The 24,002-nt window shown below is 41.1% G+C and overlaps 5 protein-coding genes across 5 annotated transcripts; all 5 read right to left on the bottom strand.

The window, feature by feature from the left end:
* Window positions 1-2,617: 2,617 nt before the first annotated feature.
* On the bottom strand, window positions 2,618-8,001 carry LOC124326662 (nucleoporin Nup188-like). Its single transcript, XM_046785586.1, has 9 exons — window positions 7,898-8,001; window positions 7,094-7,834; window positions 6,819-7,038; window positions 6,473-6,757; window positions 6,148-6,402; window positions 5,649-6,072; window positions 3,439-5,587; window positions 3,243-3,379; window positions 2,618-3,179 (listed from the first exon to the last, which is right to left on the bottom strand). The coding sequence occupies exons 1-5, from the start codon at window positions 7,909-7,911 to the stop codon at window positions 6,244-6,246; spliced, it is 1,419 nt and encodes a 472-aa protein (XP_046641542.1). The 5' UTR covers window positions 7,912-8,001; the 3' UTR covers window positions 2,618-3,179; window positions 3,243-3,379; window positions 3,439-5,587; window positions 5,649-6,072; window positions 6,148-6,243.
* LOC124340489 (nucleoporin NUP188-like) lies at window positions 2,732-6,240 on the bottom strand. The gene is made up of 6 exons (XM_046793074.1): window positions 6,148-6,240; window positions 5,649-5,987; window positions 4,110-5,587; window positions 3,439-4,054; window positions 3,243-3,379; window positions 2,732-3,179 (listed from the first exon to the last, which is right to left on the bottom strand). Exons 1-6 carry the CDS (start codon window positions 6,238-6,240, stop codon window positions 2,732-2,734), a joined length of 3,111 nt encoding a protein of 1,036 aa, XP_046649030.1.
* A 5,326-nt stretch (window positions 8,002-13,327) lies between the features above and the next one.
* LOC124342455 lies at window positions 13,328-14,300 on the bottom strand. Its single transcript, XM_046795449.1, has 4 exons — window positions 14,194-14,300; window positions 13,988-14,110; window positions 13,747-13,898; window positions 13,328-13,676 (listed from the first exon to the last, which is right to left on the bottom strand). The coding sequence occupies exons 1-4, from the start codon at window positions 14,197-14,199 to the stop codon at window positions 13,400-13,402; spliced, it is 558 nt and encodes a 185-aa protein (XP_046651405.1). The 5' UTR covers window positions 14,200-14,300; the 3' UTR covers window positions 13,328-13,399.
* A 3,049-nt stretch (window positions 14,301-17,349) lies between these two features.
* On the bottom strand, window positions 17,350-22,733 carry LOC124326968 (nucleoporin Nup188-like). Its single transcript, XM_046785703.1, has 9 exons — window positions 22,630-22,733; window positions 21,826-22,566; window positions 21,551-21,770; window positions 21,205-21,489; window positions 20,880-21,134; window positions 20,381-20,804; window positions 18,171-20,319; window positions 17,975-18,111; window positions 17,350-17,911 (listed from the first exon to the last, which is right to left on the bottom strand). Exons 1-5 carry the CDS (start codon window positions 22,641-22,643, stop codon window positions 20,976-20,978), a joined length of 1,419 nt encoding a protein of 472 aa, XP_046641659.1. The 5' UTR covers window positions 22,644-22,733; the 3' UTR covers window positions 17,350-17,911; window positions 17,975-18,111; window positions 18,171-20,319; window positions 20,381-20,804; window positions 20,880-20,975.
* On the bottom strand, window positions 17,464-20,972 carry LOC124340383 (nucleoporin NUP188-like). The gene is made up of 6 exons (XM_046792958.1): window positions 20,880-20,972; window positions 20,381-20,719; window positions 18,842-20,319; window positions 18,171-18,786; window positions 17,975-18,111; window positions 17,464-17,911 (listed from the first exon to the last, which is right to left on the bottom strand). The coding sequence occupies exons 1-6, from the start codon at window positions 20,970-20,972 to the stop codon at window positions 17,464-17,466; spliced, it is 3,111 nt and encodes a 1,036-aa protein (XP_046648914.1).
* Window positions 22,734-24,002: the final 1,269 nt, after the last annotated feature.

Raw genomic sequence — 24,002 nt, 5'->3', positions numbered from 1 at the left:
CTGACGGCAATCAATATCCACACCTGTAATGCAAAACAGGAAGACATTAATGATTTTTCTCATTTTTGAGATTATAGTTAGCTGACCTTGTATTCAAAGGGAGCAAGAATACTAGCTAAAGTGCTGTCCTTTTTCGGATAGGGAATAAGCAAGTTGATGGGTTCGTTTTCAAAGGGAAAAGTGAAATCAATCGCATGGGAACGTGACAATGTCACACCCAACCCAGTAGCTATAAAGTCGATTTCCTAAAAGAAAATCAGGATCGCCATCAGCAATTTTCAGAATTGATGAGTAAAATCATATTATGTATAATATGTACGCCTCTCATTATCATTCCGATCAGACCGTTGCAGGCATTGTTAATACAAAAGCCGGTATTGTCGCTAGAAGACTCGATATACTCAAACCTGAGTGGACCCATTAATCGATTATTAGTTAGGCTATTTGTAGTCCTAAACACCCCGGAGAGTTTAATTCAACGCACACACTTACGTAAACTTAAATTTACCCGCCAGAAATAAAACGATTTGATGAACAAATCCGTCAACTTCATTAACTGTACCATTTTCATTATGTTTTATTGTGATGTAGGGCGGAATCTTCAAATTTAGAAATCAATTTGAGCATAATACAGAAAATCAATTTCAGTATTATTACTTATTAGTCCTCTAATCGAATATTAAGACCTCTGTCGTACCAATCCTGAAATGTTTCCCAAACACTAAATCTAAATGTGTCTCGAAATCCATGACTGCATGTGAGCCTGAAACGTGAAAATTTCAAATGTAAACTCGTTAAAATAATTTTGTATAAACCTAGTATATACGACAAGAAAACGCGCTATTTACTGCTGGCTATATAGGTTACGCTGCTGAAATCATTTGAAAATATGAATACAAGACTGTTTAAACAAACCAAAAAATTACCTTGAATCCATAGATTGAAAAGAACAACAATTGAAAAATTCAAAATTAAAGAGAGACCAGCAAGTCCAGCAATCATGTCAGGTATAGTGATTTACTACTGCTTTCCGTGAAAACTTACAGATGTAGCTACTAGGACAACGAAGCGAAGCAATATTGTGAGACAAACAGCCTGATTCCTTGTCTTTTATAATAAATGCCGACGGGGGCTTGTACACGTTCTCTAACCTATGAGAAACAGGGTATCAAAGAAATTATCAAAGAAATTACGATAAGTGGATGCCTCATTTGAGCGCATTAGCCCCTACACGGTAATTTACTTGTGCTAAGTGGCAGCAAGTTTGCCGACATAGTCCCGTTTGATATTCGTGTCAGACAAAACACGCAACTCACAGTCGTTAAGTTGTCAATCATTCGACAATAATTGCATGACTACTGCTTTCTTGTTTGTTTTTTGGCAACGTTACTCATATGTTAACGCTAAACACATCGGATTTTCGTTGGCAGTTAAAATTTGTTTTTATTTCTTGGGGGACAGCAGATTTCCAATAGCCAATAACACGGCGTTACATACAATTATCGAAATAAAATAAAAATGTACGTGCTTATTATACGTGCTTATTATTAAATATAACCTCGGGTAAGTCTAGACGGCGTTCATGGTCGCGGGCAATGGCGCAGCAGCTTCTTTATGAAAAAATGATTTCAAAATGAAATGACTCTTTTCCCCATTTCTTTCTTATCGTATGGATTCATTTTAAGATATACAGTGGATTATCTAGTTTGAGTAGTTTGTTCCAATACGTCCAATGAAAAACACGAGTGCGCATATCTTTGGTTTTCTATAATTAATGATTAATTTTGCAAAACACAGATATGTCAGATTTGGTTCAGTACCGGTTCAACGATTCCAGACTGAAAGAGTACATGCCACGGACGGCCCGGATGCAAATCGACATCATCGACTGGCTTGCAATTCGCTACAACTTCACGTAAAATGATAATCACTTATAGTATTTGAAAGAAAAGCAATCATCTTTCATTGATTTCATTGAAGTTATTATGAAGCACAGGATGAAGCAAAGTATTTGCTTTCATCAGAATGTTACTGACCTTTGGTGAACAATTCCAAATGGACAATATAAGACCAATTCGTGAACTTGATCACAAATCAGATCAATCTCAAGGCTATTAAAGAGTAGTTAAAGGATCACGGTTCGTTCCTTAATCCAATCCTTTATATCTATAAAAAAAATTTTTCATTAACTGTTTAATAAAAAGACTTGGGAAATTTTTTAGAAGCTTCTCAAAAAATGAAAAACAAAACCAATAGATAAACAATGTAAATTCAACTAAAATTTGTCTGAAAAAGACGTTTACATTGAAAATTTTACATGCCTGCATTAAAATTAACTACAAATTCAAAAAACTTACAACTAACATTTTCAGCACAAAATGTCAGAAACTCGCAAAAAACGAAATAATCGAGTAGTGATTCTAGTGAAGTGAAACTGTCAGTCACTGCCAAAATTTTATCCGATCTCTGTTTAAAAATACGTTGCAATAATGAATTTGACCATTTAAAATATTTTGACCTCCTCTTCTCAAAAAAGAATTTGAAACTTGTTCATAAAAACTGCCATGTTATTGGACCACATACTGAATGCCAAATTGTGTAGGTTGATTCTTAGCACTTGAATAAGATAATTTTATTAAATGTCCTCATATTGTACCCGAAACTTCAAAAGTTTAATAATCGTGCTTTAAATACATTGATGAGTTGATGGCTTATTCATTATTAGTGCAAATTATTTAAAGATTCGCTGAACGATATGCCCAACTAGTTTAAGAAAACTCTGATGAACCGTTGACGAAACTGGTCGAGGGGTGGTAGAGGCGACAGCTGGGGAAGGGAGAAAGGGACCTCTTTGCGCTTGCCTTCTTATAGATTCAACAAAACTGCCCAGCTCGGCACCAAGCTCTCGTTTAAGTAATTGTTTTTCTTGAGCGCAGAGTCGTGGGTCCAGGATGTACAACAGAGCTTGTGATAGGAGGAGTGACAACGACTGTTCCAGAACCATAGTTAAATGATTTCGCTGATTCGGCTGTTGATCCGGTTTGGATAGTATCCTTAAGGTATGAGAAGCAACAGCATTTAGGGTGCCAAAGCTCAGTGAGGGAGAAGCCTCAAGATGATCCAACGATGGCGTGCTGAAGCTAGGACTTAAATGTCGTTCCCATTTCGCTACGTCGATCCTATTGAGCAATATAAATCAAATCAATAAATAATTTCTTGTTAGAGTTATTCTATTATTTTACCCGTCTTCTGTCAAAAGGGCAGCAAGTGGGGGATTGTAGCAGTTGAGCATGGCCAATCCTTGAGAAACTAATTCCAAGAGTTGGGATTGCAATTCCATGACAGCAGGAGAAGGTTGAGTTGCTTCACTGTCTTTCCCCTAGAAAAATGAATCATTAAAATAATCATTTGGATGAAAAGAATTATGAAAATACGTACATCGACAAAACTAGTGCCCATTATAGGACTGAGGGATCCAGCTCGGATTAAGTGGGCGATGCCATAGTAAACAGCTGAAGAAGCAGCTTGTAAAACTCCCTGCATGGAACCGGAATGCTGCAACCGCCAAGTTTGCTGGAAAACAGACAACTGTCGAAGTAGCGCCATGACATCGATGGCGAGGAGAAGATCGTCTTTACTCTGATGGCGAAGTTTTAGTAGTATGTTTGTGATGGGCTGTTGGTGGACACCAGCCAATGTCAGCGCTTGCTCAAGAAAAAAATGCCGTTGTCGACCTAACACAGTGGTGCACAATTGCAATCCTAATCGGTACACGGTAGGTTGAGCTTCGTAAATGGCTTCTAACGGCAGCCAAAGAGTTTGATCCAGTTGAAGCTGTGTCAAGACTGCACTGCCAGTGTCTGTTCTAGCCCCGTCGAGAAGGACTGCCAAAGCAGTTTCGGCCACTTCCCAGCCCCGTCGATGATGTATGCAAAACTGGATGGTAGATATTAACGACTGGAGCAGAAACGTCTCTTGCATGGCGGACAAGTCTTGGGCAGCCGGGAGCAATTCGGTTAACAGAGATAGGCACAAGGCTGTAATACAGGTAGCTCTGGAATTGGGATTGTTGATTTCGGTAAGCAACAACTTGGGTAGTTGAATAAGACATGATTGAACACAAAGAGACACAGCGCATCCACGTAGATAATTCTTTGTCGGTATCGGTTTCACTTCGCAAACGTAAGGCGGAGACGGCACTCGTCAAAACGGCCACTTGAAATCGAGCTGGAAACGAGGTTAATTCTTTTTCAGCTACAACGACCAACAGTCGGCCAAGTCCAGATAGCATTTGACTGTTGCTTTTCTTCTCAACTAACTGCAGCATCCAGTTCAATTCGGCTAATTTACCTAACAGGGGAGAATGGTGGCCGCTCTCGGCCCGTCCAGTAAGGGACTCGAGTACATCAGTGGAGATTTTGGCACGAGTACCAACTTCGGTTGCTGGGCCGTAATGGGCAAGCATTACTAGAAAGTCCGACCATCCAGATAAGAGAAAATCCAAGCTCGTTTTATCTTTTCCGGCAGGTGATGAAGACGAAGGTAAACTGTTAAGCACCAAATCAGACCAATCTGTCAAATGGGAGGGCAGTTGATTGAGGACCGTCTGCAATTCAGCATTAACTTTCTTTCCACACGTGTTGTAGAGTTCAATAGCCAAAATTTGGAAAAGAAGGGCTATCCGCTTCAATTCCGGATCCTTATCGGAAGTAAGGAGGGGTAGACAAAGTTGTGGCCAGAAATTCGGTTGTTCCTTGAAGTACTCGATAGCCGGGGAGCATCGCTGAAACCAGAATTGGTGTACAAGTTCTAAAGCTTCTAATTCCTTCGACTCCAACAAAAGGCGAGTGACGGCTCTAAAGCACCGGTCATCCCCGTTGACCAACATATGCATCAATCCTGGTTGGGAGGCAACAGAGTCGGTCATCAAGCGGAGAATGTTGCGTATTAGTCCGGCATCTTCCAAATTCGATTCGAGGGAATCCAGCCAAGTATTGCGTATGAGGGAGGCATCATGCCCAAGGCAGGCCAGCAAAGAGACGTTTTTCCAGCGATTAGCGCATGATTTTAACACTTTCAGTGCTAGTGTGGCCAATCGCAGGTCAAAGCGGTAAAAGATGTAATGAGCTAATACGGTGGTAAAGTGTTGTCCAGCGCTACTTGGGCTAGATAGTAGGGTCTCTAAAGGCGACATCCTTCCAGCGGCTTCACGATCGTTGAGTAGCACGTTGAGAATGGAGAGTGACAGGCGAATGTGGCGTAGTAGTACCTGTCCGTGTCCTTCACGGTCTTCCCAATCCGTTTGCTTAATCAACTGCATTTCGGCCAGCGCTGAACCAAACGCCGCTATCGTCACAACGCTTTCCGCCTCTCCTCTCGGTGAATCCAGCAAGATGTGGGCGCACATCTGGCGCACCTGATTCGACGAATCCGTTTGCAAGAGGAGATGGAGCCAGTTGAGTGAGATGCCAATCATCAAGTCTCGTTGTCCTAAACTGACATATTGTCTAGTCAGCAAGAATGGTAGAACTTCTCGGAGAATGAACAAATTGCAAGGCACAGCAACTCTCTCATCTGTCAAATCCGCCTACAATGGTAATAAAAATTAATTCGGTTGAATTAAAATGATAATGACTGCAGAATTTTACCTGGATGAAAGCCGAGGTTAATTTCACGAAGGCGGCAGTCAAAGGGTAATATCCTTGGGAACACTCAACTCCGGCCAATACGGTGCCAATCACGCCAGGCAAGATTTCACTGCCGGTAACAACGGATGGCAACTGACGGTCAACTGAAGGAAGTACGGAAGTGCTGAATAATTTCCCCGCCACATCCGAAGCGTTTGATTTTTTAACAGCGGCGGCGAGGCATTTAAGGGAATTGGCCAACAGCTCGTGGGTGGCAATGGAGAGTGGACCAAAACGTTCGACTAACGAGAGGATGAGTTGTCTGAACTTGCTAGCGTATATTGGTGCCAGATTATCCAGCTGAGGAAAACAGCTCCAAGAAGCTCAAAACTTGTTGAACTCGTGTTATCGTGTCAAATTTAACGGCCGACAACCCGAAAGATGCCTTCGATTGAAAAATTTAGTTACTTCAGCATGTGTCATTTTTCCTCGCAAGATAAAAAAATGTTTCTCGATTCACCTGTTGGAGCAGCATCTGAATTTCAGTAAGGGCAACTTCGTAGAAGTTGACCTTCACTTGCCAGCGGATGTATTTGCCATCGACACTGCCCATTGCTCAGCGTGGTAATAGCACTTCTTTGCATCCAACATTTTTGTAAGGGTAATGCGTTTGGAGCAAGACGACTACACCTGCAGTAGTCCATTTTAACGATGAATCGGGTATGTTTTCAATCGGTTCCATAAAATTGGGAAGCTCTTGGATCTCTCGACAAATCTACAAATGAATAATTGATGTCATTTAAAAATAAGTAATTTTTTATTTAATTTGGTAAATAAAGTCAAACCTTGATTTTATTCTCGTTTGAATAATGAGCGGCGGCTTTGGAAAGTTCCAACAAAGCAACCATTTCTAAAGGGAACTGGCTCACTGTTTCGCTCCAAACAAAATTTAGTCCTTGATCGGGTGTCCAGAAATTTTCGGCAGCACGAGAACTTCCACGAAGTACACTACAGGTTGCTGAACGCAAATCCGCTTGGCTAGCCAGCCTTTCCGTGTCGAAACTACTGACTAATACTGCAAGGAGATTGTTCAAAGTTCGACAAACTGCCTCACGTAGAGTGGATTCGCCCTGGAAGATTTTAAACAAATTTAAAAAAGATTCACACTGATAGATCGACGGAGAATTATACCTGGAAAATGGTGTCGTTTCCGATATCAGCAATTATTTTTAACGCCCTCTGCTCAATTGCTTTTTCGCCAAACTGCTGAAATTTAGACCCACTGATAGGGGTTTCCGACGTATAATGATTTAGCATCCAAGCAAGGAGCAGTGGAGAGTACTCTGCAATATTAGATATTCTTTCCAATTCCTCTTCAATTGCTGTATTCTTCGGTCTGAAAGCTTGAAAACTGAAGAAAAGTCAAAATGAGGCAAAATATATTTACTGAGTAAAATGGAACTTACTTATCTTTCGACTGAACAACTTTCACCAAAAGTGTAGCTTGCATGTGCCAAACACTATGAAAACTTTCTTCCATATCACAAGAGAGTTTGCCACAAGTTGACAGGATTTCTAAAAAGTCTTCGGCATCTAGGCTGTGAATCTCTGAATAGTGCATCAAGCACTGGAGGACTAAAAGAATTTCTTGTGAATGTGAACTCCACCACAATTTAATCATTGCTGGTGTGACAAGTCCAGACTGCTGAGGAGGATTGCTTTTACTGAGCATCTTCAGTTGAGTCAGGAGAGATTTCTTCAATTCACCTTTACTGTTGTAAGCTTCTAGAAACCCTTCAATAATGTTGGAGTATGGATGTGTGTTGTGAGCTTTTTTTATAAGAAACTCTATGCAATGCAGAAGGTAGAGCCTTTCTTTCTGATAAAACTGACAGAGTTCAGCTAAAAGTCCAGGATGAATATGCTTGTTTTTTAAGAGACTTTCAAACTGGTCTGCAGTTCCACGATACTCATTTTTTCTGTAGCTGTCTAGTAATTCAGATGTATCTTCTGCTTTCAATTGAATGGCTTGGCCAAGAACAGTGGAAAACGTATTGGTGGCGAGACTAGAATCTTCACCTCTCGCCCTGAAGTGTTGCAACCCAGAAATGAGCCAGTCTTTAGCACCTTCAACAAATGGGCCAACAACATCAAGTGATGAAGGTTGGTTGGTACCAGACAAAATAGACCATAACGTTTTCATGTGCCTAAGAGAGAACCGGGAAATGAGTAAGCATTAAGCATAAAGATACAAACGTAATATCACATACTTGCTCTTTTCCATTTCTAGAAGAGATTGATCGTGTATATTTCGTGTTCAGAACTCAGAAAAAACTTTACTTATCATATGGTTTTCTTTGTGATTCAAATCTTAACAAACGACGGATTCAACGACTACACACTGGAACAGTTGAACACACTTTCAAAAACGCGTCGTCTGCAGGGGGCCCGTCTGCAGGTGGACTATTCATAATTTTCCATCTATTCGGTCTTTTATTGTTCTTTTTATAATTATGCCCTAAGTATTAATTGCTCGACATTGATTGAACAATGTAACTAAAAACAAGTAGAATAAGAGTATCTAAACTAATTAGCATTGCTCGATACGAAATAAATACAAATTTAAAAAAATGTGAACACGGAAGTACTTGCAAATCCAACTGGTTTGTTGAAAAAGTACATAAGCATTTCTAACCAACTATACAAATCATATTTGTTCTAGAAGTTTCAGTAAAATTTCAAGTTATTTCTGAAAATCGTATTCTGACTGTTCCTTACGATCAAAAAGAGGCAAGTTTCATCGTCTTGAGAATGGGTTTCCTTGGTTCGATAAAGCGCATTTTGCGTCTTGGAAGTCGAAATCGATATGATTTACTTAAGAAGGAGAAGATCCGTTCCTCTTGTGTTCTTTTAAGTTTTGGAAATACAAACGATACACTTTCATCGTCGACTTATGGATTCGAGCTTACTGGATCAGTTTTGGACGTCGCTCTTCCACTTGAAAATGGTGGAATCGAGCTTGCTGGATCGGCTTTGGATTTCTCTCTTCCACTTGAAACTGGTGGAATCGAGCATACTGGATCAGTTTTGGACGTCGCTCTTCCACTTGAAAGTGGTGGAATCGAGTTTTTAGGTCCAGCTTTGGATTTCGTCGCTCTTTCACTTGAAAATGGTGGAATCGAGCTTACTGGATCAGTTTTGGACGTCGCTCTTCCACTTGAAAATGGTGGAATCGAGCTTGCTGGATCGGCTTTGGACGTCGCTCTTCCACTTGAAAATGGTGGAATCGAGTTTTTAGGTCCAGCTTTGGATTTCGTCGCTCTTTCACTTGAAAATGGTGGAATCGAGCTTACTGGATCAGTTTTGGACGTCGCTCTTCCACTTGAAAATGGTGGAATCGAGCTTGCTGGATCGGCTTTGGACGTCGCTCTTCCACTTGAAACTGGTGGAATCGAGCTTACTGGATCAGTTTTGGACGTCGCTCTTCCACTTGAAAGTGGTGGAATCGAGCTTACTGGATCAGTTTTGGACGTCGCTCTTCCACTTGAAAGTGGTGGAATCGAGCTTACTGGATCAGTTTTGGACGTCGCTCTTCCACTTGAAAGTGGTGGAATCGAGCTTACTGGATCAGTTTTGGACGTCGCTCTTCCACTTGAAAATGGTGGAATCGAGTTTTTAGGTCCAGCTTTGGATTTCGTCGCTCTTCCACTTGAAAGTGGTGGAATCGAGCTTACTGGATCAGTTTTGGACGTCGCTCTTCCACTTGAAAATGGTGGAATCGAGTTTTTAGGTCCAGCTTTGGATTTCGTCGCTCTTCCACTTGAAAGTGGTGGAATCGAGCTTACTGGATCAGTTTTGGACGTCGCTCTTCCACTTGAAAATGGTGGAATCGAGTTTATAGGTCCAGCTTTGGATTTCGTCGCTCTTCCACTTGAAAGTGGTGGAATCGAGCTTACTGGATCAGTTTTGGACGTCGCTCTTCCACTTGAAAATGGTGGAATCGAGTTTTTAGGTCCAGCTTTGGATTTCGTCGCTCTTCCACTTGAAAGTGGTGGAATCGAGCTTACTGGATCAGTTTTGGACGTCGCTCTTCCACTTGAAAATGGTGGAATCGAGTTTATAGGTCCAGCTTTGGATTTCGTCGCTCTTCCACTTGAAAGTGGTGGAATCGAGCTTACTGGATCAGTTTTGGACGTCGCTCTTCCACTTGAAAGTGGTGGAATCGAGCTTACTGGATCAGTTTTGGACGTCGCTCTTCCACTTGAAAGTGGTGGAATCGAGCTTACTGGATCAGTTTTGGACGTCGCTCTTCCACTTGAAAGTGGTGGAATCGAGCTTACTGGATCAGTTTTGGACGTCGCTCTTCCACTTGAAAATGGTGGAATCGAGTTTTTAGGTCCAGCTTTGGATTTCGTCGCTCTTCCACTTGAAAGTGGTGGAATCGAGCTTACTGGATCAGTTTTGGACGTCGCTCTTCCACTTGAAAATGGTGGAATCGAGTTTTTAGGTCCAGCTTTGGATTTCGTCGCTCTTCCACTTGAAAGTGGTGGAATCGAGCTTACTGGATCAGTTTTGGACGTCGCTCTTCCACTTGAAAATGGTGGAATCGAGTTTATAGGTCCAGCTTTGGATTTCGTCGCTCTTCCACTTGAAAGTGGTGGAATCGAGCTTACTGGATCAGTTTTGGACGTCGCTCTTCCACTTGAAAATGGTGGAATCGAGTTTTTAGGTCCAGCTTTGGATTTCGTCGCTCTTCCACTTGAAAGTGGTGGAATCGAGCTTACTGGATCAGTTTTGGACGTCGCTCATCAACTTGAAAGTGGTGGAATCGAGTTTATAGGTCCAGCTTTGGATTTCGTCGCTCTTCCACTTGAAAGTGGTGGAATCGAGCTTACTGGATCAGTTTTGGACGTCGCTCTTCCACTTGAAAGTGGTGGAATCGAGTTTATAGGTCCAGCTTTGGATTTCGTCGCTCTTCCACTTGAAAGTGGTGGAATCGAGCTTACTGGATCAGTTTTGGACGTCGCTCTTCCACTTGAAAATGGTGGAATCGAGCTTGCTGGATCGGCTTTGGATTTCTCTCTTCCACTTGAAACTGGTGGAATCGAGTTTTTAGGTCCAGCTTTGGATTTCGTCGCTCTTCCACTTGAAAGTGGTGGAATCGAGCTTACTGGATCAGTTTTGGACGTCGCTCTTCCACTTGAAAGTGGTGGAATCGAGTTTATAGGTCCAGCTTTGGATTTCGTCGCTCTTCCACTTGAAAGTGGTGGAATCGAGCTTACTGGATCAGTTTTGGACGTCGCTCTTCCACTTGAAAATGGTGGAATCGAGTTTTTAGGTCCAACTTTGGATTTCGTCGCTCTTCCACTTGAAAGTGGTGGAATCGAGCTTACTGGATCAGTTTTGGACGTCGCTCTTCCACTTGAAAGTGGTGGAATCGAGCTTACTGGATCAGTTTTGGACGTCGCTCTTCCACTTGAAAGTGGTGGAATCGAGCTTACTGGATCAGTTTTGGACGTCGCTCTACCACTTGAAAGTGGTGGAATCGAGCTTGCTAAATCTTTAGACGTGTCTCTCTCATCAATTCTGTCATCACCAGGCGGTTTCGAAAATACGGTAAATTCCCTTACAGAAGATGAAATTAGGGCAGCAAAGAAAAAGGCCAAAAAGGCCAAAAAGAACTTAGATTTAGCTGCCAGGAGACGGGAAAAGAGGCGAGTAGAGAAATTCCAAAAGTCTTTACTGTCTGAATTGCCAACCGCCAACCCGGGCGAAGGGATTGATGTCATTTCGACGATTGAAGATTTTCTATCTGTTCCGTCGTCTGTTCCCGCATTGCCGGAGATCGTAGCAGACTCAGACACGGTTAGTAGTATACCTGACGATTATGGAGAATCAATTCCGGCCACTTGCATCGAGCCTGATGATATGGACGTCCCTAACGGACAAGTAATGCCGTCGGCTACCGAATCAAGAGAGGTTCATTCCCGACTCTCACCGTCTGAAATTGCGCAAGAAAGCTCGTCATATTACTCCCACCAAATGAACGAGCACAACTTGGAATATGTTCACCTGTACGACTTGCCTTACTCAGCGACAGGTGAACAAATCGTTTCATTCTTTGAAAGTCTAGTTGGGCCCGTGTATTCCTTGAGCATGGTTTTGGATGAAAACCGTCTCTACACGGGTGAGGCATTACTTCTCTTCCGCAATGCGGGCGACGCTTCCAGAGCGATGTTCTTCTTCCGTTACGGGTGTACAATTCAAGGACGCAGAATTAAAATGAAGCTGAAGTTTGCTGCTAATGGATTGCAGCTGCATCCATGCGATCTAGCCTCAGACGGTAAACCCATTTATTACTTGCAGCTGTAGGTGCCAGGGAGCTCGAGGTTCTACCCTGGAAGAAATGGATTGAAAATTGTTTTTCTTTATTCTGTGATATTTCTAAATAAACGGGTTTTGCCCGCTAAACGCAACCAGTTTCTGTTCTGAAATGATTTAACTATATATTTATAGCAATAACTTTTCTTTACTCGATAAGTAAACAAAAAAAAACATGCAAAGACAAACAAATAATAATTATTAAGGGAATCAACTCAACTTAAAAACTTGTCATCGGTTCTCATTACTGATTTTAAAACTTTGAGCTGTAGGCCTATTAGCGCCTTGACCTTTTCTAGCTACATCAGAAACAGCGCTAATAAGTTGATCTCCAGGTTGTCCATCCATTCTCGCCTACCATCGCTTCTTGTCTTAAATCAATAGCTCGAGGCTTGGACGAATTCGAAGACTGCTGGGTAGGCTATAAATTTCTTGATGGAGCAAAATTTGCACTCAAAGGTTTTCTCTCCCGAGTGTAGGGCTATGCCACGATGTTTATCGATGTTTCGGATGTTTATTCAGATTCCCACTACTGGTGAATGTCCGGTCACAAAAATCAGTCAAATCACCCTGCTGATAATATAGGGACGAGGATTTTGCTATTTGAAAAAAGCGCCAAATGGTATTCCGCGTCAACCGAAAAGCGACTGCGACAATTATATATCATTCAAATTAATAAATATTATGTACCGACTGTTAATACACACTTGTACATACTAAATTTCAATTAATGTTGTTTTTCGTCGGTGTTTTAAATATGACGACAACGTCTGGTCTCGTTCTTAACAAAGCGGTAACAAAGATTCATGGGACTACCAAATCTTGCATAAGACCGTCTTTGCCCAACCTAGGGGTGAACCGGAACTTGGACAGCGGGCAGTCGCTTGGGTTGTAATTTAATAAGAACCGTGCTGATCAAAACCGTGGATATTGGGGAGGTAAGACGCTCGCTGGCGTTTGTCTCCATCCCGCTCAGTTTGAGTGTTGGAATCCCGATAGACGTCATCTCATTGACGAGGGCATCCGGAATGAGCCGGGCTGCCTTTAGACGCATTGATGCTTGGCTACCTTCCGCTACCTTCTGTTTATTTAAGCCAAGACCCGACGAGCGGATGTGATCATTATAACAATCCCGACAAAGAGGGCTTCCCTCCTTGGACCAACAACGTTATGCGTGTCATTAAAATTGGTCATCATCAGTTCTATCGAAGCAAATAATTTTTTGAGTGTCCAGAACATTTATTATTATTTGCAATGATTTATTTAGTTATTGTTTTATTAAATTTGCCTGTTATCTATTCCAACTACCTATACGTGCGCTTCTCATCAATATTCACTGTGAAATAAACTTTAGAATTTAAGTTCGTGTGCTGATGGTCAGCATAACTTAACTATTCATCAGTTAAAGCCTCTATGCCAGAAAAAGGGCGCTTATTATTCCTCTGACGACAGCAGCAATGATGAGTAAATAATTCGATAAGAAAAGCGACAATGGACATTATCAGTCCGACGCCAAGCAACAGAAAGGCGCCAGAAAGGTAATCGAATGTCAACTTCTCGTTTTTCGATGATGGTTTCGTCGAAATCGGAGCTGAGCAGCGGTTTTTCTGTGGCCAGTAGAAATGTTCCAAATAATCTAACATTCCCGATTGCTTTAGCCACACGATTCTTATTGGAAATCGAACAAAAAATAAATAATCGTTCCCCTTTATGAGTGCGATCGCCCTAATATACTTACTCGTGACTTAAGAAATGATTCAAGACATGACTATTTTTTGGAATTCCGAAACTGATGGTAAGCTCGTCGAATGATTTTTCTGCCATATACAACCGACACTTTCCATTTGTTTTCATATCTTCTCGGATCAGTACCAGATTAGATGATTTGAACTGTATAACAAAAGTTCGGATTAAGCACAAGCTAAATAAATTGCTGTGCGGTTACGAAACAATTTAATTGAATTAAAAAAGAATGTTACCTGGCCTAAAACCTTTTTTTGATTCATCACCAAATCTGTTATGTCGTCTAGCGTCTCTAACGAATTTTCCGGATTCTTTCGTAAAATGTTGCCAATCTTAGCAAAGGGACCTTTATTTGCTTCCTGGTTGGATGCATTTTGATTCTTTAATGAATTTCGATTCGTTCTCGAATTTTATAAGAACAGCGTATAATTCAATTTCTTACGATCATGTTAGCCCAGATGCTGCTGTACTTTTTAACCACGAAAGCATATTCCGAACTTGCCGTAAGATCATCCAGAGAGCTTACTACAGATTTATATTTTGGAGTCATTAAGAACGATTTAATGCCTATAAAATAAACCGGAGTCAGTCTATTATAAAATTATTTTACGAAATTATATTTAAAAAAAAGCTTTTATGTTATTACTTTGGTTATATGAGTTGGAAAGGACGATGGCACTGAGGCACCAACCAGCAACTAAAATACGAAAAGCTACACCAAATCCAGGGGGCACTTGATATCCAGCTATGGTGACCAGGTATAATTTTAAAAAACGTGAAAATAAAACTTGCAGTATAATATTCAGGCGATAGCAAAGGGAAGCTTACGGTTAACCAAGACGCTCAATAGAAACATCAAATTGTCGGAAATTCTTCCCCTTCTTCGAGCCATTTCACGCCTTCCATCAAATTGGTTGGAGGGAGTAAACCAACGAGCCTTAATGTATCCGGACCAAGACAACATGTACGCACTGACTATTAGACTGACGGCAATCAATATCCACACCTGTAATGCAAAACAGGAAGACATTAATGATTTTTCTCATTTTTGAGATTATAGTTAGCTGACCTTGTATTCAAAGGGAGCAAGAATACTAGCTAAAGTGCTGTCCTTTTTCGGATAGGGAATAAGCAAGTTGATGGGTTCGTTTTCAAAGGGAAAAGTGAAATCAATCGCATGGGAACGTGACAATGTCACACCCAACCCAGTAGCTATAAAGTCGATTTCCTAAAAGAAAATCAGGATCGCCATCAGCAATTTTCAGAATTGATGAGTAAAATCATATTATATAATATGTACGCCTCTCATTATCATTCCGATCAGACCGTTGCAGGCATTGTTAATACAAAAGCCGGTATTGTCGCTAGAAGACTCGATATACTCAAACCTGAGTGGACCCATTAATCGATTATTAGTTAGGCTATTTGTAGTCCTAAACACCCCGGAGAGTTTAATTCAACGCACACACTTACGTAAACTTAAATTTACCCGCCAGAAATAAAACGATTTGATGAACAAATCCGTCAACTTCATTAACTGTACCATTTTCATTATGTTTTATTGTGATGTAGGGCGGAATCTTCAAATTTAGAAATCAATTTGAGCATAATACAGAAAATCAATTTCAGTATTATTACTTATTAGTCCTCTAATCGAATATTAAGACCTCTGTCGTACCAATCCTGAAATGTTTCCCAAACACTAAATCTAAATGTGTCTCGAAATCCATGACTGCATGTGAGCCTGAAACGTGAAAATTTCAAATGTAAACTCGTTAAAATAATTTTGTATAAACCTAGTATATACGACAAGAAAACGCGCTATTTACTGCTGGCTATATAGGTTACGCTGCTGAAATCATTTGAAAATATGAATACAAGACTGTTTAAACAAACCAAAAAATTACCTTGAATCCATAGATTGAAAAGAACAACAATTGAAAAATTCAAAATTAAAGAGAGACCAGCAAGTCCAGCAATCATGTCAGGTATAGTGATTTACTACTGCTTTCCGTGAAAACTTACAGATGTAGCTACTAGGACAACGAAGCGAAGCAATATTGTGAGACAAACAGCCTGATTCCTTGTCTTTTATAATAAATGCCGACGGGGGCTTGTACACGTTCTCTAACCTATGAGAAACAGGGTATCAAAGAAATTATCAAAGAAATTACGATAAGTGGATGCCTCATTTGAGCGCATTAGCCCCTACACGGTAATTTACTTGTGCTAAGTGGCAGCAAGTTTGGCGACATAGTCCCGTTTGATATTCGTGTCAGACAAAACACGCAACTCACAGTCGTTAAGTTGTCAATCATTCGACAATAATTGCATGACTACTGCTTTCTTGTTTGTTTTTTGGCAACGTTACTCATATGTTAACGCTAAACACATCGGATTTTCGTTGGCAGTTAAAATTTGTTTTTATTTCTTGGGGGACAGCAGATTTCCAATAGCCAATAACACGGCGTTACATACAATTATCGAAATAAAATAAAAATGTACGTGCTTATTATACGTGCTTATTATTAAATATAACCTCGGGTAAGTCTAGACGGCGTTCATGGTCGCGGGCAATGGCGCAGCAGCTTCTTTATGAAAAAATGATTTCAAAATGAAATGACTCTTTTCCCCATTTCTTTCTTATCGTATGGATTCATTTTAAGATATACAGTGGATTATCTAGTTTGAGTAGTTTGTTCCAATACGTCCAATGAAAAACACGAGTGCGCATATCTTTGGTTTTCTATAATTAATGATTAATTTTGCAAAACACAGATATGTCAGATTTGGTTCAGTACCGGTTCAACGATTCCAGACTGAAAGAGTACATGCCACGGACGGCCCGGATGCAAATCGACATCATCGACTGGCTTGCAATTCGCTACAACTTCACGTAAAATGATAATCACTTATAGTATTTGAAAGAAAAGCAATCATCTTTCATTGATTTCATTGAAGTTATTATGAAGCACAGGATGAAGCAAAGTATTTGCTTTCATCAGAATGTTACTGACCTTTGGTGAACAATTCCAAATGGACAATATAAGACCAATTCGTGAACTTGATCACAAATCAGATCAATCTCAAGGCTATTAAAGAGTAGTTAAAGGATCACGGTTCGTTCCTTAATCCAATCCTTTATATCTATAAAAAAAATTTTTCATTAACTGTTTAATAAAAAGACTTGGGAAATTTTTTAGAAGCTTCTCAAAAAATGAAAAACAAAACCAATAGATAAACAATGTAAATTCAACTAAAATTTGTCTGAAAAAGACGTTTACATTGAAAATTTTACATGCCTGCATTAAAATTAACTACAAATTCAAAAAACTTACAACTAACATTTTCAGCACAAAATGTCAGAAACTCGCAAAAAACGAAATAATCGAGTAGTGATTCTAGTGAAGTGAAACTGTCAGTCACTGCCAAAATTTTATCCGATCTCTGTTTAAAAATACGTTGCAATAATTAATTTGACCATTTAAAATATTTTGACCTCCTCTTCTCAAAAAAGAATTTGAAACTTGTTCATAAAAACTGCCATGTTATTGGACCACATAATGAATGCCAAATTGTGTAGGTTGATTCTTAGCACTTGAATAAGATAATTTTATTAAATGTCCTCATATTGTACCCGAAACTTCAAAAGTTTAATAATCGTGCTTTAAATACATTGATGAGTTGATGGCTTATTCATTATTAGTGCAAATTATTTAAAGATTCGCTGAACGATATGCCCAACTAGTTTAAGAAAACTCTGATGAACCGTTGACGAAACTGGTCGAGGGGTGGTAGAGGCGACAGCTGGGGAAGGGAGAAAGGGACCTCTTTGCGCTTGCCTTCTTATAGATTCAACAAAACTGCCCAGCTCGGCACCAAGCTCTCGTTTAAGTAATTGTTTTTCTTGAGCGCAGAGTCGTGGGTCCAGGATGTACAACAGAGCTTGTGATAGGAGGAGTGACAACGACTGTTCCAGAACCATAGTTAAATGATTTCGCTGATTCGGCTGTTGATCCGGTTTGGATAGTATCCTTAAGGTATGAGAAGCAACAGCATTTAGGGTGCCAAAGCTCAGTGAGGGAGAAGCCTCAAGATGATCCAACGATGGCGTGCTGAAGCTAGGACTTAAATGTCGTTCCCATTTCGCTACGTCGATCCTATTGAGCAATATAAATCAAATCAATAAATAATTTCTTGTTAGAGTTATTCTATTATTTTACCCGTCTTCTGTCAAAAGGGCAGCAAGTGGGGGATTGTAGCAGTTGAGCATGGCCAATCCTTGAGAAACTAATTCCAAGAGTTGGGATTGCAATTCCATGACAGCAGGAGAAGGTTGAGTTGCTTCACTGTCTTTCCCCTAGAAAAATGAATCATTAAAATAATCATTTGGATGAAAAGAATTATGAAAATACGTACATCGACAAAACTAGTGCCCATTATAGGACTGAGGGATCCAGCTCGGATTAAGTGGGCGATGCCATAGTAAACAGCTGAAGAAGCAGCTTGTAAAACTCCCTGCATGGAACCGGAATGCTGCAACCGCCAAGTTTGCTGGAAAACAGACAACTGTCGAAGTAGCGCCATGACATCGATGGCGAGGAGAAGATCGTCTTTACTCTGATGGCGAAGTTTTAGTAGTATGTTTGTGATGGGCTGTTGGTGGACACCAGCCAATGTCAGCGCTTGCTCAAGAAAAAAATGCCGTTGTCGACCTAACACAGTGGTGCACAATTGCAATCCTAATCGGTACACGGTAGGTTGAGCTTCGTAAATGGCTTCTAACGGCAGCCAAAGAGTTTGATCCAGTTGAAGCTGTGTCAAGACTGCACTGCCAGTGTCTGTTCTAGCCCCGTCGAGAAGGACTGCCAAAGCAGTTTCGGCCACTTCCCAGCCCCGTCGATGATGTATGCAAAACTGGATGGTAGATATTAACGACTGGAGCAGAAACGTCTCTTGCATGGCGGACAAGTCTTGGGCAGCCGGGAGCAATTCGGTTAACAGAGATAGGCACAAGGCTGTAATACAGGTAGCTCTGGAATTGGGATTGTTGATTTCGGTAAGCAACAACTTGGGTAGTTGAATAAGACATGATTGAACACAAAGAGACACAGCGCATCCACGTAGATAATTCTTTGTCGGTATCGGTTTCACTTCGCAAACGTAAGGCGGAGACGGCACTCGTCAAAACGGCCACTTGAAATCGAGCTGGAAACGAGGTTAATTCTTTTTCAGCTACAACGACCAACAGTCGGCCAAGTCCAGATAGCATTTGACTGTTGCTTTTCTTCTCAACTAACTGCAGCATCCAGTTCAATTCGGCTAATTTACCTAACAGGGGAGAATGGTGGCCGCTCTCGGCCCGTCCAGTAAGGGACTCGAGTACATCAGTGGAGATTTTGGCACGAGTACCAACTTCGGTTGCTGGGCCGTAATGGGCAAGCATTACTAGAAAGTCCGACCATCCAGATAAGAGAAAATCCAAGCTCGTTTTATCTTTTCCGGCAGGTGATGAAGACGAAGGTAAACTGTTAAGCACCAAATCAGACCAATCTGTCAAATGGGAGGGCAGTTGATTGAGGACCGTCTGCAATTCAGCATTAACTTTCTTTCCACACGTGTTGTAGAGTTCAATAGCCAAAATTTGGAAAAGAAGGGCTATCCGCTTCAATTCCGGATCCTTATCGGAAGTAAGGAGGGGTAGACAAAGTTGTGGCCAGAAATTCGGTTGTTCCTTGAAGTACTCGATAGCCGGGGAGCATCGCTGAAACCAGAATTGGTGTACAAGTTCTAAAGCTTCTAATTCCTTCGACTCCAACAAAAGGCGAGTGACGGCTCTAAAGCACCGGTCATCCCCGTTGACCAACATATGCATCAATCCTGGTTGGGAGGCAACAGAGTCGGTCATCAAGCGGAGAATGTTGCGTATTAGTCCGGCATCTTCCAAATTCGATTCGAGGGAATCCAGCCAAGTATTGCGTATGAGGGAGGCATCATGCCCAAGGCAGGCCAGCAAAGAGACGTTTTTCCAGCGATTAGCGCATGATTTTAACACTTTCAGTGCTAGTGTGGCCAATCGCAGGTCAAAGCGGTAAAAGATGTAATGAGCTAATACGGTGGTAAAGTGTTGTCCAGCGCTACTTGGGCTAGATAGTAGGGTCTCTAAAGGCGACATCCTTCCAGCGGCTTCACGATCGTTGAGTAGCACGTTGAGAATGGAGAGTGACAGGCGAATGTGGCGTAGTAGTACCTGTCCGTGTCCTTCACGGTCTTCCCAATCCGTTTGCTTAATCAACTGCATTTCGGCCAGCGCTGAACCAAACGCCGCTATCGTCACAACGCTTTCCGCCTCTCCTCTCGGTGAATCCAGCAAGATGTGGGCGCACATCTGGCGCACCTGATTCGACGAATCCGTTTGCAAGAGGAGATGGAGCCAGTTGAGTGAGATGCCAATCATCAAGTCTCGTTGTCCTAAACTGACATATTGTCTAGTCAGCAAGAATGGTAGAACTTCTCGGAGAATGAACAAATTGCAAGGCACAGCAACTCTCTCATCTGTCAAATCCGCCTACAATGGTAATAAAAATTAATTCGGTTGAATTAAAATGATAATGACTGCAGAATTTTACCTGGATGAAAGCCGAGGTTAATTTCACGAAGGCGGCAGTCAAAGGGTAATATCCTTGGGAACACTCAACTCCGGCCAATACGGTGCCAATCACGCCAGGCAAGATTTCACTGCCGGTAACAACGGATGGCAACTGACGGTCAACTGAAGGAAGTACGGAAGTGCTGAATAATTTCCCCGCCACATCCGAAGCGTTTGATTTTTTAACAGCGGCGGCGAGGCATTTAAGGGAATTGGCCAACAGCTCGTGGGTGGCAATGGAGAGTGGACCAAAACGTTCGACTAACGAGAGGATGAGTTGTCTGAACTTGCTAGCGTATATTGGTGCCAGATTATCCAGCTGAGGAAAACAGCTCCAAGAAGCTCAAAACTTGTTGAACTCGTGTTATCGTGTCAAATTTAACGGCCGACAACCCGAAAGATGCCTTCGATTGAAAAATTTAGTTACTTCAGCATGTGTCATTTTTCCTCGCAAGATAAAAAAATGTTTCTCGATTCACCTGTTGGAGCAGCATCTGAATTTCAGTAAGGGCAACTTCGTAGAAGTTGACCTTCACTTGCCAGCGGATGTATTTGCCATCGACACTGCCCATTGCTCAGCGTGGTAATAGCACTTCTTTGCATCCAACATTTTTGTAAGGGTAATGCGTTTGGAGCAAGACGACTACACCTGCAGTAGTCCATTTTAACGATGAATCGGGTATGTTTTCAATCGGTTCCATAAAATTGGGAAGCTCTTGGATCTCTCGACAAATCTACAAATGAATAATTGATGTCATTTAAAAATAAGTAATTTTTTATTTAATTTGGTAAATAAAGTCAAACCTTGATTTTATTCTCGTTTGAATAATGAGCGGCGGCTTTGGAAAGTTCCAACAAAGCAACCATTTCTAAAGGGAACTGGCTCACTGTTTCGCTCCAAACAAAATTTAGTCCTTGATCGGGTGTCCAGAAATTTTCGGCAGCACGAGAACTTCCACGAAGTACACTACAGGTTGCTGAACGCAAATCCGCTTGGCTAGCCAGCCTTTCCGTGTCGAAACTACTGACTAATACTGCAAGGAGATTGTTCAAAGTTCGACAAACTGCCTCACGTAGAGTGGATTCGCCCTGGAAGATTTTAAACAAATTTAAAAAAGATTCACACTGATAGATCGACGGAGAATTATACCTGGAAAATGGTGTCGTTTCCGATATCAGCAATTATTTTTAACGCCCTCTGCTCAATTGCTTTTTCGCCAAACTGCTGAAATTTAGACCCACTGATAGGGGTTTCCGACGTATAATGATTTAGCATCCAAGCAAGGAGCAGTGGAGAGTACTCTGCAATATTAGATATTCTTTCCAATTCCTCTTCAATTGCTGTATTCTTCGGTCTGAAAGCTTGAAAACTGAAGAAAAGTCAAAATGAGGCAAAATATATTTACTGAGTAAAATGGAACTTACTTATCTTTCGACTGAACAACTTTCACCAAAAGTGTAGCTTGCATGTGCCAAACACTATGAAAACTTTCTTCCATATCACAAGAGAGTTTGCCACAAGTTGACAGGATTTCTAAAAAGTCTTCGGCATCTAGGCTGTGAATCTCTGAATAGTGCATCAAGCACTGGAGGACTAAAAGAATTTCTTGTGAATGTGAACTCCACCACAATTTAATCATTGCTGGTGTGACAAGTCCAGACTGCTGAGGAGGATTGCTTTTACTGAGCATCTTCAGTTGAGTCAGGAGAGATTTCTTCAATTCACCTTTACTGTTGTAAGCTTCTAGAAACCCTTCAATAATGTTGGAGTATGGATGTGTGTTGTGAGCTTTTTTTATAAGAAACTCTATGCAATGCAGAAGGTAGAGCCTTTCTTTCTGATAAAACTGACAGAGTTCAGCTAAAAGTCCAGGATGAATATGCTTGTTTTTTAAGAGACTTTCAAACTGGTCTGCAGTTCCACGATACTCATTTTTTCTGTAGCTGTCTAGTAATTCAGATGTATCTTCTGCTTTCAATTGAATGGCTTGGCCAAGAACAGTGGAAAACGTATTGGTGGCGAGACTAGAATCTTCACCTCTCGCCCTGAAGTGTTGCAACCCAGAAATGAGCCAGTCTTTAGCACCTTCAACAAATGGGCCAACAACATCAAGTGATGAAGGTTGGTTGGTACCAGACAAAATAGACCATAACGTTTTCATGTGCCTAAGAGAGAACCGGGAAATGAGTAAGCATTAAGCATAAAGATACAAACGTAATATCACATACTTGCTCTTTTCCATTTCTAGAAGAGATTGATCGTGTATATTTCGTGTTCAGAACTCAGAAAAAACTTTACTTATCATATGGTTTTCTTTGTGATTCAAATCTTAACAAACGACGGATTCAACGACTACACACTGGAACAGTTGAACACACTTTCAAAAACGCGTCGTCTGCAGGGGGCCCGTCTGCAGGTGGACTATTCATAATTTTCCATCTATTCGGTCTTTTATTGTTCTTTTTATAATTATGCCCTAAGTATTAATTGCTCGACATTGATTGAACAATGTAACTAAAAACAAGTAGAATAAGAGTATCTAAACTAATTAGCATTGCTCGATACGAAATAAATACAAATTTAAAAAAATGTGAACACGGAAGTACTTGCAAATCCAACTGGTTTGTTGAAAAAGTACATAAGCATTTCTAACCAACTATACAAATCATATTTGTTCTAGAAGTTTCAGTAAAATTTCAAGTTATTTCTGAAAATCGTATTCTGACTGTTCCTTACGATCGAAAAGAGGCAAGTTTCATCGTCTTGAGAATGGGTTTCCTTGGTTCGATAAAGCGCATTTTGCGTCTTGGAAGTCGAAATCGATATGATTTACTTAAGAAGGAGAAGATCCGTTCCTCTTGTGTTCTTTTAAGTTTTGGAAATACAAACGATACACTTTCATCGTCGACTTATGGATTCGAGCTTACTGGATCAGTTTTGGACGTCGCTCTTCCACTTGAAAGTGGTGGAATCGAGCTTACTGGATCAGTTTTGGACGTCGCTCTTCCACTTGAAAATGGTGGAATCGAGCTTGCTGGATCGGCTTTGGATTTCTCTCTTCCACTTGAAACTGGTGGAATCGAGCTTACTGGATCAGTTTTGGACGTCGCTCTTCCACTTGAAAATGGTGGAATCGAGCTTGCTGGATCGGCTTTGGATTTCTCTCTTCCACTTGAAACTGGTGGAATCGAGCATACTGGATCAGTTTTGGACGTCGCTCTTCCACTTGAAAATGGTGGAATCGAGCTTACTGGATCGGCTTTGGATTTCTCTCTTCCACTTGAAACTGGTGGAATCGAGCTTACTGGATCAGTTTTGGACGTCGCTCTTCCACTTGAAAATGGTGGAATCGAGTTTTTAGGTCCAGCTTTGGATTTCGTCGCTCTTTCACTTGAAAATGGTGGAATCGAGCTTACTGGATCAGTTTTGGACGTCGCTCTTTCACTTGAAAATGGTGGAATCGAGCTTGCTGGATCGGCTTTGGACGTCGCTCTTCCACTTGAAACTGGTGGAATCGAGCTTACTGGATCAGTTTTGGACGTCGCTCTTCCACTTGAAAGTGGTGGAATCGAGCTTACTGGATCAGTTTTGGACGTCGCTC

This window comes from Daphnia pulicaria, chromosome 1 (assembly GCF_021234035.1).
Source record: "Daphnia pulicaria isolate SC F1-1A chromosome 1, SC_F0-13Bv2, whole genome shotgun sequence".
Classification (NCBI taxonomy): Eukaryota; Metazoa; Arthropoda; class Branchiopoda; order Diplostraca; family Daphniidae; genus Daphnia; species Daphnia pulicaria.
The sequence above is the reverse complement of the archived record's forward strand: the minus strand, read 5'-3'. Positions and strand labels throughout refer to the sequence as shown.